Source organism: Alligator mississippiensis, chromosome 9 (assembly GCF_030867095.1).
Source record: "Alligator mississippiensis isolate rAllMis1 chromosome 9, rAllMis1, whole genome shotgun sequence".
NCBI classification, from domain to species: Eukaryota; Metazoa; Chordata; order Crocodylia; family Alligatoridae; genus Alligator; species Alligator mississippiensis.
In genome coordinates, this window is record NC_081832.1 from 61552303 (window position 1) to 61568717 (window position 16415).

The 16415-nt window shown below is 49.0% G+C and overlaps 1 protein-coding gene across 4 annotated transcripts in view; it reads left to right on the forward strand.

Annotated features, from left to right (window-relative positions):
* Positions 1 to 16415, forward strand: part of SH3PXD2B (SH3 and PX domains 2B) — a 123720-nt gene that overhangs the window by 78296 nt on the left and 29009 nt on the right. For all 4 annotated transcript variants that reach the window (XM_014597550.3, XM_014597551.3, XM_014597552.3 and 1 more), the window contains exon 5: positions 6391 to 6482. In XM_014597550.3, coding sequence (XP_014453036.1) covers positions 6391 to 6482 — 92 coding nt within the window. The remainder of the gene's footprint in view (positions 1 to 6390; positions 6483 to 16415) is intronic.

Sequence of the window (16415 nt, forward strand, 5' to 3'; positions counted from 1 at the left end):
GTTCTGTCTTCTGTGAATTCAAAAGTTGGTCACCACGCTCTTTATAACAACCTTTATATATTTGAAGATGATCTAATCTCACCCAGTATTCTTTTCTGTAGATTAAATGATTCCAGATTTTCCAACCTTTCCTCCCATGTCACGTGCTCTAGACCTCTAATCACTTTTGCTATCCTCCTCCAGACTCTTTCTAAAGTGTTCATAACTTCCTTGAAATGCAGTGCCCAAAACTGGACACAGTACTCCTGATAAGTACTCCAGCACTGAATAGAGTGGAAAAATGACTGTGTGTGTCTTGCAGATTAAACTTTTGTTAATGACATACTGGGAATTTATTGGTTTATAAACAATTTTACACGTTGACTCATTCAGCTTGTGATTCATAGATGTTTGGGTCGGAAGGGACCTTAGCAGATCGAGTCTGACCCCCTGCCCTGGGCAGAAAAGAGCACTGGGGTCGAATGCCCCCAGCCAGGTGTATGTCTAGCCTCCTGTTAAAGACCCCCAGGGTAGTGGGGAGCACCACCTCCCTTGGAAGCTCATTCCAGATTTTGGCAACCCTTACCATAAAGAAGTTCTTCCTGACGTCTAACCTAAATCAGCTCTCTGTCAGTTTGTGGCCATTGTTCCTAGTTACTCCAAGGGGTGCCCTGGTAAACAGAGCATCTCCTATTCCTTGCTGTCCTCCCCTGATGAATTTGTAGGCAGCCACAAGATCACCTCTCAGCCTTCTCTTGCGGAGGCTGAAAGATCCAGGCCCCTCAATCTTTCCTTGTAGAGCTTTGCCTGGAGGCCCCTAACCATACAAGTGGCCTTCCTATTAGGTTGTCCACATCCCTCTTGAAGTGTGGCGCCCAAAATCGGATGCAGTACTCCATCTGCAGCCTGACCAATACTGCATGGGGGGAAGTATCACCTCCTTGGACCTGTTTATCATGCACCTGCTAGTGCATGATAAAGTGTAGTGAGCATTTCTGATCACTTTGTCACACTGATGACTCGTGTTCATCTTGGAGTCAACGGTGACTCCAAGATGCTTTGCCATTGCTGTGCTGCTGAGAAGATTCTCCCCCAGTGTGTAAGTGTGCTGATGACGCCTTCTCCCTAGGTGCAGCACCTTGCATTTGTCCTTATTGAACAGCATCCTATTTTGTTCTGCCCACTTTTCCAACCTGTCCAGATCCACCTGGATTCGTTCCCGACCCTGTAATGTGTTAACTGTGCTCCATAATTTGGTATTATCTGCGAATTTGGACAGAGCGCTTTCCACACCCTCATCCAAGTTGCTGATGAAGATGCTGAGCAGCACTGGTCCAAGGACCGAAACTTGTGGGACTCCACTGCCCAAATCTTTCCAGATCGATATCGACCTGTCCACCACCACTGTCTGGGAGCACCCCCTAAGCCAGTTTGCCACCCATCTGACTGTGTAATCATCTATGTCACAGTCACTCGGTTTAGCTATAAGAATATAATGAGATACTGTATCAAAGGCCTTCTTAAAATCCAAGTAGATGACATCCACCTCAATTCTTGCATCTAAGCATTTTGTGACCTGCATTCTCTGTAATCCTTCTATTAATGCATCTACCTATTTGTTCCCCATTTTGGTTTTGTTCATGTGATTTGTTCCTTTCTAAGTAAATCCCATTGTGCATGCCCTTACTGAATTTGAATAGATGTATTTCAGACCATTTTTGCAATTTATCAAGTTCATTTTGAATTTTATTCTCACCTTCTCAAAGGGCTGCTGTCCCCAGCGTGGTATCTTTAAATTCAGTTTTGTCCAAGCTATAAATGAAGATGTTGAATAGCAATGGGCCCAGGAAACCCCCTGAGGAACCCTACCTAATACATCCCCTTAGTTTGACCCTGAGTCCTTGTTGACATCTCTTTATGGACAATGATCCAACTAGTTATGCACCTGTCTTGTAGAATGTTCTACATCTAGATTATATTTCTTTAACTTCCTTACGAGGGTGTTGTGGGAAGCAGTGTAAAAAACTTAAAAGATGCATCCCCCCTGTGTAACATCCTAGCAATAGTCTAGAAGCTGTTGCTTCAGGTCTATGTTGTTGAGCTTGAGCTACTGCAAGGTACCAGGTAGAACGGGAGGATTATATGTACTGCAAAGTGGGCTTCAGGCACATGGTCCAAGCTGGAAGTTTGGAGAAAGCTCACACAGCAGCTACTTAAATCAAGCCAGTGTAATCAATCCTCATTTTCAGGGATACTAAAATGTGCCAGCTACCCACAGGCACATGCACATCCATAAATTTAATTTTAGGGAGGAAGAAGGTCCCTAAGAGATAAGAGGCTGCAGCTGTCTGTTTTAGAATGATGCTGTTAATGGCATAAAATATAATGAATCCATTTGACTTAACAACTGGAACATAATGGCTGATGTTATATGACCCACTTAGCAGCTTTCTCCTCCTCCAGTTAATGCATTACCAAGTAATAAAGTGTGCTCTATGCCTGGCCTTCCAGCTCCTGCTACTTAACTGAAACTGCTGCTGCTGGGGTGGAAATCAGAACCATCACAGAGGTGCTTTACAAGCAAAGAGTCAACAGGAATGGCCATGCTCTCATTACAGGGGCCCAGTGCTTGATGCCTTAGATGCAGTTGCTCCTCTTCTCAAACCAACTGTTTTGGGTTGGCCTCACATGAGCCACAGGAGCAGGAGTAAAATTATCACTCTCAATAAAAGTTCTCCTAGAGCTTCCTTGAAGAGCAGCTAAAATTACTGGGAGTCAGGTCAACCTGACTTCTAAGTTCATATTTAAAAACACTGTTTTTCTCAGTTTTTTCTCCCATCCTTCAACTTGGTAATAGGTCCTTTCTTGCACTGGCAAATTTAAGAGAGAAAATGTTGGGTGAATATTAGGTAAAAAAGTGGTGACTGAAGTTCTCTGCCAAGTCCCGTTGCTTTTAAAACTAGATTGGACACAGTTCTAGAAAATCCCCTGTTGTGAATTATCCTGTATCAGTGTCTGACCAATGAATCACCAGCAAAATGGGCCTTTCCCATCTGGCTTTTATGAATAGCCTTTCTCTGTAGGATCCTTGCTGTATTTCTGCCATTGCCAGTTGGGGCTGGATGGACTTCCCCTGGGAGCCTCTTGTTGTCAAGGATGAGGTGGAGGCTGAGTTATGAGACTGGATGCCTTGCCTTTAGCAGCACTCGCAACCTCTCCTGTCAGCATCCCCCATGTCAGCATTGTTCACCAACCACCAGAAACTGGCCCTTAGCTTGTGTCCATCAAGGGCGGGCTGCATTTTCCATTGACATCTGCAGTGCTCTCAGGATGGAAAGTTCTCGAGGCCCTGGTTGGTAATCTAACAGGAGCCCCAGACATTGGATACCTGTGGACAATGCCTAGGTGGCAATGGCATCAGTGAGAAACCTGCTCTGTCAGCTGCCCGTGCCTCCCCCATAATCTCCAGAATGGGCAGGTGTTTTTGCTTTCCCATTTTTTGTGATGGCCTGCACATTGTCTTGACTTCTTGTCAGACCTCTGGTTTACTCTCGCTGCATTGGTGGTCAATGTCTTTGAACGACCATTCCACTTTTGGAACAGCTACACAGACACTGCAGACTCAGATCTGATATCTGGGGACTTGCTTAGACAGGGCTCTGATGCAGGGTGAGGTTTCTTCATGGGTTTCCCTGTGTTCCTGCCTCCAGGCCATTGTATGGGTGGAGCTGAGGGTGAAGTGTGGCTGGGAGGCTAAAGGATGCCTCTCAGCTGCCCTTCTCTACAGGAGGCAAATGGGCTGAAGGGTGAGCTCTCTTCCTCCTTTGACAACATGACACAACTTTTTTCCTAAAAGTACCTAAAAGACCAGTGAACACAAACCACAGCTGTGTGCATCACGGGCCTGCCTGTTTTTCCCTTCACTCAGAGTCCTGGTGAGCGCTCTATAACCTATCTGCCTGCCTCTGCTTCAGTCTGAAACAGTGGGACAGTCAGCAAGGGAAACGATGGCTCTGGCCTGAACAAAACATTGGTATTCTTGGCACTGTCCCCTCCAGCTTATGCAGCCATTACGGCATCATTGCTGGCACATTCTGGCTCTCATCCAGTGAGTCCCACCTTTAAGGCCAGTCTTGCTGTCTGAGTCTCTCTTGTGGACAGGGAAAAGGTGAGGGTCACACATTAACTCCTGCTCTAAGGTGGTTGTCTGATGATGGCATTAATAAAGCTCTGCAGCTGTTGTCTTGAAGAAGGAGTCCCACAATTTGTCCTATCCCATAATAAGAGGCTCCCTTCCTGGGTAGCAATTCCCCAACAGAGAGAACAAAGAGCTCTTCATGATCTCTGAAGCTCTCATGGTCCCAAGAGTCCCCATGTCCTGGCCCTGGCCGAAAGCATCAAGAAGCCAGACCCTATTGCCCTGACAGAATCGGGCCCTGACATGGGCTGCTGGTTCTGTGCCGGAAGGGACTACAGGTCTCCACATTTTGTGGTTGAGAAAAACTTCCGTAAGTCAATGAGTCAGGCCCCATCTCAGGGGTGGGCAATTATTTGGAGCAGAGGGCTGCTTAACGAGTTTTGGTGTGCTGTTGAGGGTTGCATGGGTAGCCCCGCCCCTTGACAGTTGCTCCACCCCCTTGTCACCACCTTGTCAGAAGTCCCTCCCTTTGCCCCCTGGAAATACTCCTGGGGGGGTCATCTTAGAACCAGAAAAAAAACAAATCATACACTAAGTCAAACACCTACTAGAACATAGTTCAATTTTATTATGAAAAATATTTGTCTCATGATTTGTGTTCATGTATTGTTTATAGGGGTGATTGCATAATAACTCAAAAATAAATTCTTAGTCTTGTATATTGTGGGGGTGTGGGTACGTGTGTGGGGGGGAGGTGGATTGTTCCTGTGTGTGCGGCGTGTGTGTATGGTGGGGTGTGGGGGTGTTTGTGGGAGGGATTTGTGAGGGGGCGTGGGGTATGTTGGAGGGCTGTGGGGGAAGGGTGTGGATGTGTGTAGGATTTGTGGGGTATGAGGGAGTGTGGGGACCCTCCCCCAGTTCCTCCCCATGGCATGCAGCCCTGGCAGGTGGTGGCAGTGGCAGCAGCAGTAGGTGGGGCATTCAGGGCACAGGCTACTGCCAGTGCGGCATATTGCGATGAGGGGCGCATCCTCCATTGGGCTCTCTGTATCGTTGGTGCTCTCCGTATCACCAGTGCTCTCTGCACTCATGTGCAGTCCCTGCGCTCGCTGGCCACAGCAGGGAAGCCCCACGTGCTGAAGCCAGCTGCCTTTCCCACCCCCCAGGGAAAGGTACCTGGGGCTTCCTTCCCCTGCTTCGGGGAAGACATCCAGCTCTAGCGCCTGGGGATTTCCTCCCACACCCAGAGACTGCAGGGGATGTGCATGAGTGGCAGGGTGCGCTAGCGATACAGGCAGCCCAGTAGAGGCTGCACCCCTCACCGCGATGTGCTGCGCAGGCTGGAGCCGTGCCCCTCCAGGCACCTGTGCCCTGGGCACCCTGCCTGCTGCTGTTGCTGCTGCCACTGCCTGCCAGGGCTGTGCGCCATGGGGGCAGTGTGGGGGGATCCCTGGGGGTTCACCACCCTGCCACCCTCCCTTACACCCACACACTGCCCAGCTGAGCTCTGCACTGCCAAGACCCCCTTGAGCGCAGGCTCCACGCTACTGCCAGCCCCAGCCCCACACTCAGCGCTCCCCCCCGCTTCAGCTCAGCCCCCGCCCCCACCACTTCCCTATCAGCTGCTTGAAGCAGGTCCCTGGAGACTGCTCCTGGCTAGGCTGGGCCCTTCTGCCCACGAAGGTGGGAGCGAGGTGCAAGAGGGTATGTTTGGGGCTGTGTGTACACGTGGATGCCTCACCCCCACTGTTGTGGGCAGAAGGGCTGTGTGGGGCACAATTTATTGATGGGCACTGTGGGCCAGATGAAAGTGCTTGGCAGGCTGGATCTGGCCCGCAAGCCGTATTTTGCCCTATCTGGAAGGAAATCAGCTCTGGGGAAGTGGTTGTGAGAATCACTTGGGCTCTTACAAGGAGGTTGAATATACCCCAGCTAATGTGGGAGTAAAGGATTAAGATGGTGCATTTAACTTGGGTGGCAGGTCAACAACCATTTCTTCCCTTTGCATTTCTTAGTCCTACATACAGATACGTAGGACTTCCCTTGGGCTAGAAATGGCTTACGCTGGTTTGGTACATCACAACCCTCCACGGGGCGCTGTGCACTCAGTGTCTGGTTCTTCAAGCTGCTTTCCCACTGCTACAGCCAATATGTGGCAAGCTTTTCTGGACCATGATGCAGTCCCTCGCCATGCATGCTGAGGCTGACCTAGGGGCTCTTTCTGACCATGGGACTCTAGCTTGGTGTTATCAGTGCCTCCATTTCATTTGCAGGCCCTGATCCAGTTGCCACCCTACATCTCTCAGTGTGAGGAGGTTCTTCAATTCTTCGAGACAAGACCCGAAGACCTGAATCCCCCTAAAGAGTAAGTTGGTTGTAAGGAGCCAGTGAGGCTGCTTCTGAGAACTGTTAATAGTGTTGGAGGCATAGGTTGTCACTGGATAAAACATACACCTCCGTGAGCATTGTGGTCTTCAGAAGAGGCCCTGAAATTCATTTACGAGTCCCTCAGCTGCATTGTCAGGTAGAGCTGTTGAAAAGGGCTGTTTTGACATCCCTGGAAAGGGGAAGAGGGCTGTAAAAGCTTCCTTTGCACTGACCAGTGTGCCTTGCCTCCTGGAGTGTCTGCCAGTAGCAGTGAGATGGGAGTGTTTTCTGCTGCACCTGCTGAATCCTGGGCCTCCCCACCGAACTTGTCAGACATGGTGCTACTTCATGCTGCTGAGTTCTGACATGCAGTCATGTGGGGAAACCCAAAGTCATTTTGTGTAGGAGCAACCAAGAGGGGAATAACCTCCAGTTTACTAACAAACTTCTGATTAGAGTGGAGGACTCTTTTCCTTTGCCAGTTCCCTGAGGCATCCAAACAGTCCTGACTCTTGCTTTCCATTCAAAACAGGGAACTTTTGCAAGTTCTTTTGTGTGCCTTACGCAACCCTGTGTGGTTAGTCTTGTGACTATGAGCTGCTTTGGCCATGAACCATCTGTCCCCTGTTAATCTCTGAGAGTATAAATACAACCACCAGTCAGCCTCTGCTTCTCTGCTGCTGTCTCTTGTCTTCCCAAGTGTGTGTCCATGTGTGCGCCTCTACCTCAGGTTGAGCAATGGAAGAGGATTGATTGATTGCACAAGCGAAGGCAGTAAATTGATTTTGACATTGTTTTTTTATGTAGGGGAAGAGGAAGATAAAAGGATTTTGTTTTTCTCTGAGAAGGAACATTGAGTCTCTTATGTCTCTGGCTAAGCATTATCCTTGTTCCATTTGTATCCTCTCCCCAGGCTTTAGATTTTACTCACTTAATATTTTTTTCTCCTTGACCTCTGTATTTATTTTCTTGGCCTGTCATCCTTCCACCCCTAGCCAGCAGTCACTCGATTAGATTGGTCCAAGGGCCCCCGAGTCCATTAACTAATAGCATGCTGTCACCTGGCATTCCCATTCATCCTGCCCAAGCTATTGTTCTCCAGTTAACCTGTGACCCCTTAGGTCATCCATCAGCTAATGCAGTGGCACAGGAGGGAGGGAGAGGCTTAAGGAGATTTTTGTGATTTGCACAGGCAGTATCTTGTATAGAAAAAGCCCCTGGAGTCTGCTGGTGCTTTGTGACATCCCAGTTCCAAGTAGTACAGAAGGTTGGGGAAGGGAGTAGCTTGTAAGTGAAGTCTGGGTTATGTGCTGTATTTTTTTTGGATATTGTATGGGTCAGGTCCATGCAATGATTCTGTTGCTGAGATCTGCTCACAGATGCTGACTTCAGGGGTTAGGGTTCATTCTCTATGTTCAGTTACACACCACAATCTGCTTCCTTACTGCATCCTGCACACTGTATCCTTACCCTGTACTGTGTCCATATGTTTATGGAGTCAGGTAGGATGGAGACTGTCACAGGAACAAGGAGCAAATTCAACCCCAGGACAAAGTAAAGCATCTGAGAGTGATGCTTCCTCAAAATGGGATTTGCTTCCCATGGTAGCACCCCTAGGTGATGCTGATTTGCACGTATTGCTTCTGGCAGGCCTGATGTGTAAGGAGTTCCCTGTTGCCCAAAGTTTTGTTACCTGCCTTGTGCTCAGGTGAGAGCTAAACAGAACTAAAACACACAGACACCAGCCTAAAGGCACACACAGTATAAACAAAGCTGTGTGCTTCCATCCTGGGGGTCTCTGCTAAGATGGTCCCTTTGGAGGGCCTCTCCCGCACACTTGATGTGCACATCTCTGTGCACTAGTCTGTGTCCCTGATCACATGAGGAGAACCCTGCAATTGTTTTTCTTGCATTTGTAAATGTTTGACCATTGTGGCTCTTGCCAGATTAGCTGCTGCCAGCTACCCATGGTTCAGTCTGATAGTGGAATGAGTGGAAGGAGCTTGCTTTCATTTTCTCCGTGTGCTGTCCTCTTGGTAGCAGGAGGGGTGGTTTACAGTAGTAGAAACCACTTAACAGAGGACTTGTGTCCATTTGCCTCCAGCAGTGAGCTGCTGTGGTGTCTCAAGGACATCTCTGTTGTATTTCACATCCCAGCCTGAATGCTTCCGAGGTATTTATTAGCTACAATTCAAAATGTTAATTAATAAAAGTCCTTGACTGTCTCCTCTGGCAAGATTGGTGGGAGCCATTTCCCCAGCCCTATGCTGATATGCTGCCAAATCACCAATAGGGATGTGAAAATGATGATAGACGGCTGGGCTTGATCAGATGCAGTGGTGTGTCTGGGGACTGGCAGGATGTCATCATTCATAAAGGAGATAAATACTTTCTATGGGAAGTTGAAAGGGAGCCAGGCCATGAAAGAAATAAGACAGTGACTTTTTATGCTGTGGTGACTGAGGGAAAGGAAAAAGGATTGGTCAGCATGCTGTATGCCAAGTAAAGCGGCTGTTCTGGTGGCATCAATGACCCACTGATTTCTTGCCCCTCTCCATTTTTTCTCTGCTCAGCAGAGATGCTCCCACCCCTTCTACTCTCACTGAAGGCTCAGTACCAGCCTCTGCTCCCTTTTAAAACACTGTGCAAAGTTCATGTTAACTGCAGTGGAAGCAGGGTCTTGTCCTTGGTAAGGGGAGATGCAGTGGGGTCCTTAGGGCTGTATGTGCATCCTACCTTCCTGGATGTGGATTAGAGATAGAGATGGTCCTGCTTGATATCACCCAGAGGCCTGAAGTCAAGTTGGTCAAGATGGTGTCAGAAGGAATAATTCCACTGAAGGCCATGGCTAGGTCTTCTAGCACAGTTTATGAAGAAAATCCCTGGAGAGAGCAGCATTAGGGGATGGAAAGAGGTGGTGTGGTCACTTGGGGCCAGCTCTCCATTTGTTGGTACCTCCTGGAGTTTGAGCTATTCTTTATACGGCCTTGGGTGAGTTGGTTCTCCTTGTTCAGGAGTTCCTCCTGGATTCTTTTGAGAACTTTTCCTACACTTGGCCTTCCTCCGCTAATACTGCTGATCTCCCCCTCCAGCAACAGGATCAGTGATGAGAGCACTGTTGTTGATGGACTTCTGGTGCTTGCCAGCTTTAACCATGGTGTATTCTGGATCTTTCTTAATCCATGGGAAGGGCGGTTTGCTTACACCATCCCATTGCTGACAGGAAAGAAAGTAAAAAACTAAATGCAGAGGCAAGAAGCTCAATGTAGAGACTACCTCTGATAAGCACTCCCCTCTCATCAGTCCCAACTGAATGAGGCAAAAACCTGGTGCAGCTCTTACTTTTATTGTGGGTGGGAGGGAAGGGAAGCAAGGAGGAGTTAAAGAGTTTGAGTAATTTGCACATGCCTGTGCACTTAGTGTGTGTTCCCCATACCCTGCTGGGACCACTTCAGAAGGTCAGAGGGCATGTCAGTCCCTACCACCCACTGAGCTCTTTGCTTCCCCACAGACCATTGTGGCTGATGGCTTTTATGGTGTAGGCACCTGTCCTCTAGGGATTGGGCTGAGACCAGCCAAAGTCATTTCATATAGGATTCTACCCAACTGAGTGATTTGAAGGCACCGTGGCTGTAACTGTAGGTCTTGAGGTACTGGTTAGGTCTGGTGGGAAGAAGGCAAAGCTTCTGCAGGGACAGAAGAATGCACACGGCAGGAAAGAAGAAACCCACTACACGGGATGTGGAAGTTTTTTTCTCTCAGGCCTTTGGATAAAAATTCAATTGCAACTAGCTTTAGAGGAGGCAAGCCATCATATTGTTGCTACCAGCATGCACTGGGATGTCAGGTCTGTGGCAGGGCTCTGGGGTGGGGAATAAGGGAACTGCAGGGATGGCAGCTGCTTTGTGTGGATTAGTCTTTCTTTTCATTGTGAAAGAGGTTTCCAGTGGCAGAAGGGAGCTCCTGCAGGGAGGCTAGGGAAGTCTGAAGTTCTGGGTAGGAGGCTTTCCTTGAGTCAAAGCATTCAGCTGCTAACTGCCCTTGCCAGTTGCTCCAACAGGCAGGAGCCCAGGTTAACTATAACAAAGACTTCCTCTGCATGATGGTTAAAATAACCCTTGGTGCTACACCAGGGGAAGCAGCAGGGGAACAGAGTTGTCCTGCTGATTTCCTTTTTACTCCTAGAAACAACTAACATGCAAGTGAGGGGCCATCCATATTTGCTGTCCATTCTCATTTTGGTCCTCACACAACCCAGTAAGATCGAAGAAATGCTTAAGGGATTGTGATCCATTTTAGTAGCTGTGACTGATTCATTCCCAGCACCTCCTTCTCTACAGCGTTGCTGTGCTTGAGAAAATTTTCTTCCTACACCATGTCTGTCTGTTTTCAATGTGACTTCTGAGTGGGGGGATGAAAAGACACAGTTATGCTCCTGATACAGAAATGACGTGCAAATTAAAAGCCTGCAGCTCACCCTGAGGGAGATGTTAAAACAGAACCTGCAGTTCAGGGGCGCTGGTCAAGACGGGTTCATTCTTAAAAGACCCTGTGATGACTTGGTCCCTTTAGTAGGTGAGATAACAGCTGCAGTGGAGTGTGCCTTGTAGATAACATTACAAAATTGTTAGTTTCTAATCTGAAGCCATAGCGCCTGCCTCTTCTATGAATGGGCTCTGAGGAGGCGAGAAGCTCTGGATCTGCATGCCTGGACCTTTTGATCAGATGGTGCAGTTTAGACCTGTCCTGTCTCTGGGATGAATGCCCAGAATTCCAGCCCCCAGTGATCAAAGCCCTGAATCAGGGGTCTGGCAGTCAGGTGAAGGTCTGCTTTTCATTGTTTGCCTCAATTACTTGCCTGTATCCTAAAGTGCCAGAGAACTCAGGTCCCTGTAGCCTGCTCAGTGGCTAAGTGGGTGGGCAAGGAGTGGGAAGAGAAATTGCAAGTATAATGAACATACTGTGCATGTAGATGATAAGCCTCCCTCCCCCATGGCTGAGAAAGTATCCATCGGGAAATTCATTGTGAAGGTTGCTTTGGCTATAGGCTGTTGGCCATTCTGATCTTCAAGTTGTTTGCTCTAATCATGTATTGATCCCTTGCTTTTTTCCAACTGAGGTTTAGCCACCGGGTGCAAAGATGCCGGAGGACACTGTTCTTGGCTGTTTGAGTCAGACTTTAGGCCCATAGAAGATATTTGGCTGGTCATGACTACGCAGTAATAGGGAGGCATGGCTGAGACGTGAAGAGAGGTATCTGCACAAGCTTTAATGCAGCTAACTCTGGCACAAATAGTGATGAAATTGCAGCAGCACAGATTCCAGTATTGGCTGCACAGCCCTGGATACCCATGGAGCAGCAGAAGCTAATGCTTCTGTGACTGCCCTGCTATTTTGTACCCAAGCTAGCTAGATCAGTGCTAACTTGTATAGATCTATGTAGCCTGCAGTCAGACCTCCAGTTGCAGTGCAGACCCCTCCCCTCCCTTTTTGCTGACAATTCAGTTTAACCATGTCACCCCATTTGGCGAGTTTTGCTAAGGTTTGGTTATGTATCTGAAACATAAAGCTGCCTGCTCATCAGGCCTTCCCCATTCCCATTTTAAGGAAGTGTCTGAGAGCATTGTGCCAAGACTCTGTTCTCATTGGACATGCCCCCCAAATGGCAATGGGCTTGTCAAAAATGGCACACAAGAGAGATTATTTTCTTTCTTCCTTTCTGAACTGTGGGCACCCCTCAAATGCAAGGGCTTACACATGTCCCCCATCTTTTCCCCCCATTACTCAGTGGCTGGCCAGAGAATTTTGATTTGGTGGGATTGTTGCAGAAGAGAGTCAGTCTGTGTCTATGGGTTTGTTGCTGGTCTGCTGTTTGGGGTTCAAAGAGATGACGAGCAAAGGGAAAGCGGCAATACACATAGTTTCTTCCCACACCCAGGGGTCAGGGGGAGCTGGACTGAGAGAAACTATGGAGATGGCATCTGTGGGAGGTGACTAGCAGATGGAATCAGACTACTGCTATGGAAGGAGTGAAGTGCTGTAATTGATAGGTGCAGCCTGCAGCTCCCCAGGATAGAAGGTGCATGATAATGAGCCATGGCCTCAGCAGATGAGGAAGGCCTGTGCCGTTAACGAGGTTACGCCTGCAGGCGACTTCGTTATTCTATTAATATAAAAGCTCTGGCAATGTGTGGTTGGATGGAGGCTGGAATGATAGCTGCAGTAACTGATTGCTTCCTGCAACCAGTCTGACAGGGACTACAGGCACTAAGCAGTACCAATAAATCAGAGGTGGAGAGCCAGGATGAACATAGGACCAAAATAAGAGTCAGGACTGATGTGAGCTGAATGTGCAACACTTTATTTTATACAGTGGGCTGGGAAGGTCCTGCTCCAGACTGTTGCATTGGCAGCAGTCAGTAAATGGAGCTGAAATGTTTGAGATCTGTCCAAGGCTGCAGAAGGGGACTACAGACACAACTTTCCACATCTATTACAGGGAATGGAACCTATTCCTCCCCCTTGTCTCCATTAATCCCAGCTGCAAACACATAGCTCATGTCTCCTGCACATCTCCTTTCAAGAATTTCACGTGCTTGCTGGCTTTCCTGGAAGTGGTACTAGTTGGGATGCACTTCTCAGACATGAGGCCTCCCCATGTGTCCTGCCATGGCTTTGTGTGGCAGCTTATGTATCATGTCTTTGGCCTTAACTCAGGAGACACAGGAGGGGGAAGGAGCTAATACTCCTTTGTGAAAGAAGTTCAGGCCCTGCTGCAGTGTAGGAATGGAGTGTGTTATGGAGAAGGCTTATCTTGATAGCCTTTTTTACTTATTAGGACAGTAGAGACCACTGACATGGTAAACACTATTAGTTTGGCTAAAAGCCAGTGAACTGTATTCAGGGGCACCTAAGCCATGTCTCCCAGTAACCAGAAAAGTCATGGCTCCTTTCATGAATGCCATGTGCTGCAGACAGATGGTATTACTGATAGTAAAGGGTATGTAGACCTAGAGCTGGGACTAGACCCTTTGGCTCCAAAACTACAGGTCTCCCTTGCTTCAGCAAACGGAGAGCTTCCATGGATGATATTCAGAGAAAGGCCAGCATCCCTTGCTCCTATGCACAAAGACAGCATGCTGCATTTGGATCTTATCCTTGAGACTGGTGAGTTGGAAATAACTAGTGCGGGGGCCCTTTTCTTATGCTTCAGGCAGGCCCTTGAAGCCAGAAGAGGGCTTGGTTTAGACTGAGTCTGTGCTTGGGAACAGAATCGAGCTATTTCTGTAGTTAAACATGAGGGGAGCTTCCCGGGTTGTAGCACAGATTTCAGGTCTTGTGCACAGAGACTCTTTTCTTCTGAGAAGCATGCACTCAACCAGGGCTGTCCAACTGGTGACCTGCAGGCTGCATGCAGGCCGCAAGGGGTTAGTTTGCGGTCATGGGGTTCCCACTTAGCCCTAATCAGCCCAGCTGCAATAGGAGCCAGGGTCTGGGTTGAATCATCTCTGCTGCTGGGAATTGTCTTGATGTGGCTACATGAGGTTCCCACTGGACAGCAGTGCTCCCACCTCCCTTCTCTCTGCTGATCAGAAGAATCTCTGGTTTTCCAGGAGGCTCTGTGCCTTGAGGTTTTCCCCAGCCAGCAGGGGATGGAGGGGCTGCTGCAGGAAGTTTATTGCAGTTTCCTGTCTTGTCTGAGCTCTTGTTCTCTCTGAGGTGATGGACCAAAGCTGCTCATATTCAGACGTGCTGCTCTTTGTGTTCGTGTCTGGACATCCCAGCAACAAAGTGAAATTGCAGCCCCCTTCACCCTTCTTATCCAGACAGATCCAGGCAGTGAAAGGAGACAGAGGAGGATGAGTTACATTAATACCTTTAGCAGATGTCAATGGAAAAGGCAGCTGTTCTCTTCCTCTACGCTCTCGCTGCCTGGGGGTGCTGGTTGCCCTCCAAGAAAAGCTGATGGAGGTACATTCACCACAGCAGTTCTGGATCTCCCTCTCCCCTACCCCACTACACTGAGCTCAATAAACTGAGCTGCCTCCCAAGTAGCAGGGCAGCTGGTGGTTGCAGGCAGACTGGTGGTGTGCAGGGCTCTGCCTTCCAGCATGGTCCAGTCTGCAGAGCCTAGAGTCCTGGGGGGACCTTGGGGAACTCCCATCTCTGCAGCAGGGCGTGATAGATAAGGGCTTAGGGTAGATAAGGAGCAGCGATGAATCCTTCTCTGGCTGGAAGGATCAACATCCAGATGTTGAGACACAGCCAGGTGTTGGACAGTTGGATGAAATGCCTCGTTTTTAGCCAGGCTTTTTATATCCTTCTTTGTCAGCCTCAACTACCTCGGGCTCTGAGTCCAGGAGGTTCCCCGGCTGCTCTCTGAACCTGGGAAACACTGTGTTCAGTCTGCACACAGCTCAGTAACCTCAAGACTCACCAGCTTTTCCTGGATCCTGGGACACTGTGTCCAATATACTCCTGCCGTGTTTATTTTCAATTCTGTGTGGCAGACTCTAGAGGCTGGAAACGGGCTCTAAAACCCTGGGAGTGAAAAGCAGTCCCTTCAGCCTCTGCTTAGAGCTACAGACAAGGCGACTGTGTTCCTCTGTTGTGAGTTTTGCAGAGGGAGGTGTTGAGGCAGTGAGTCCCTCTCAAGCAGCCGTGGGGAGGGGACTGTGGAGTGAGAGGGAGCATTTGCCTTTTGCACCAGTCCCAGGATGTGTGCCACTAGCCCATTCCCCCTCATCAGCACCTGCCTAGAGCAGAAGGACCCATGCAGTGGCAACGAGGGCAAGAGCAACAGATGCAGGGGAAAGACAGAGGCAAACCCTACCCTGAGGGCTGGTTGCCAGTTGTGGGATAGAAGCATTGCTCCCGCTTCCCCATGACTGGTGACATTAGGAAACATCAGCACCTGAGCACGCATGAGAGCTGTTGTCCCAGCTGTCCTGTTGACTCCTGTATCACCATCTTTATTTGAGGGGCAGGGTCAGGAAGGGCATTACACATGCATATTCAGGAGGTGAGGCCTGGGTATGCCTTGGGGTCTGGCCCCAGAAGGGATAAAAAGAAGATATTTGCTTTTAGGGCTTAGTGGTTTGGCCGAGGGATGTTTGTACAGCTCTGCGCCCCTTCTGAGCCAGGACGGGTTGGGTCAGGGAGAGATCCTGCGGGTGCCTCTGGAGCAGTGACGGCAGCACTACGCTCCCAGCAGATTAGAGATGCATGTTTTCAGGCCGGGCTTTGAAGGCTGCAGAGCAGACTGGAGTCCCTGAATCACCCATTCCTTCAGGGAAGACCACTTTTTATATTTGCAGTAATTGCCTCCTTAAGCACTGATAAGCTTGAAAGAAGAACCTAGCAAAGCCCAGCCTTTGTTATGAGCTGGAGCGGCTGCTCTACTTGGCCTTGGAACAAATGGAGAAGGAGTTGGTTTGTAACAGACTTCACAAGCAAAGGAAATGGTTGCTTGGCAGCAGTACGCTCAGCAGGTCTTGGGCCAGCTGAGGCGGTTCTTCCAGCAGCGGTCGGTTGGGAAACTCCAGGCCTGGGGAAGGCCCCCTTGCAGGCCAGTGCTGGTCCTGCGGAGGCTGCTGTCTTTGGAAGCCAGAAGAGCAGCTCTGTATGTGTGTGTCAGACCTTTTTTAAGGCACAAGGAGTGATGTTGAGGTCTGGATCTTATACTGAGACAACGGCTAGTGTTGTGGATCAGGAAGAAGGGAAGGCAGTTCTTTCCCACCAGCAAGTGGGAGCTAATTCCTACCAATCTGTCTCACAGTATCACTTAGCTGCAGCGAAGTTTTAAGGCTGCTGAGTGATGTCAGATGTTTGCAATCTGCACCCCAAAGAGCTGAGGTGGATGCAAGGTTTGGGTACAAGGCAACCTTCGGGACATGCAAGACATCCTCTTCTGTGAAGAGGACAACAAATT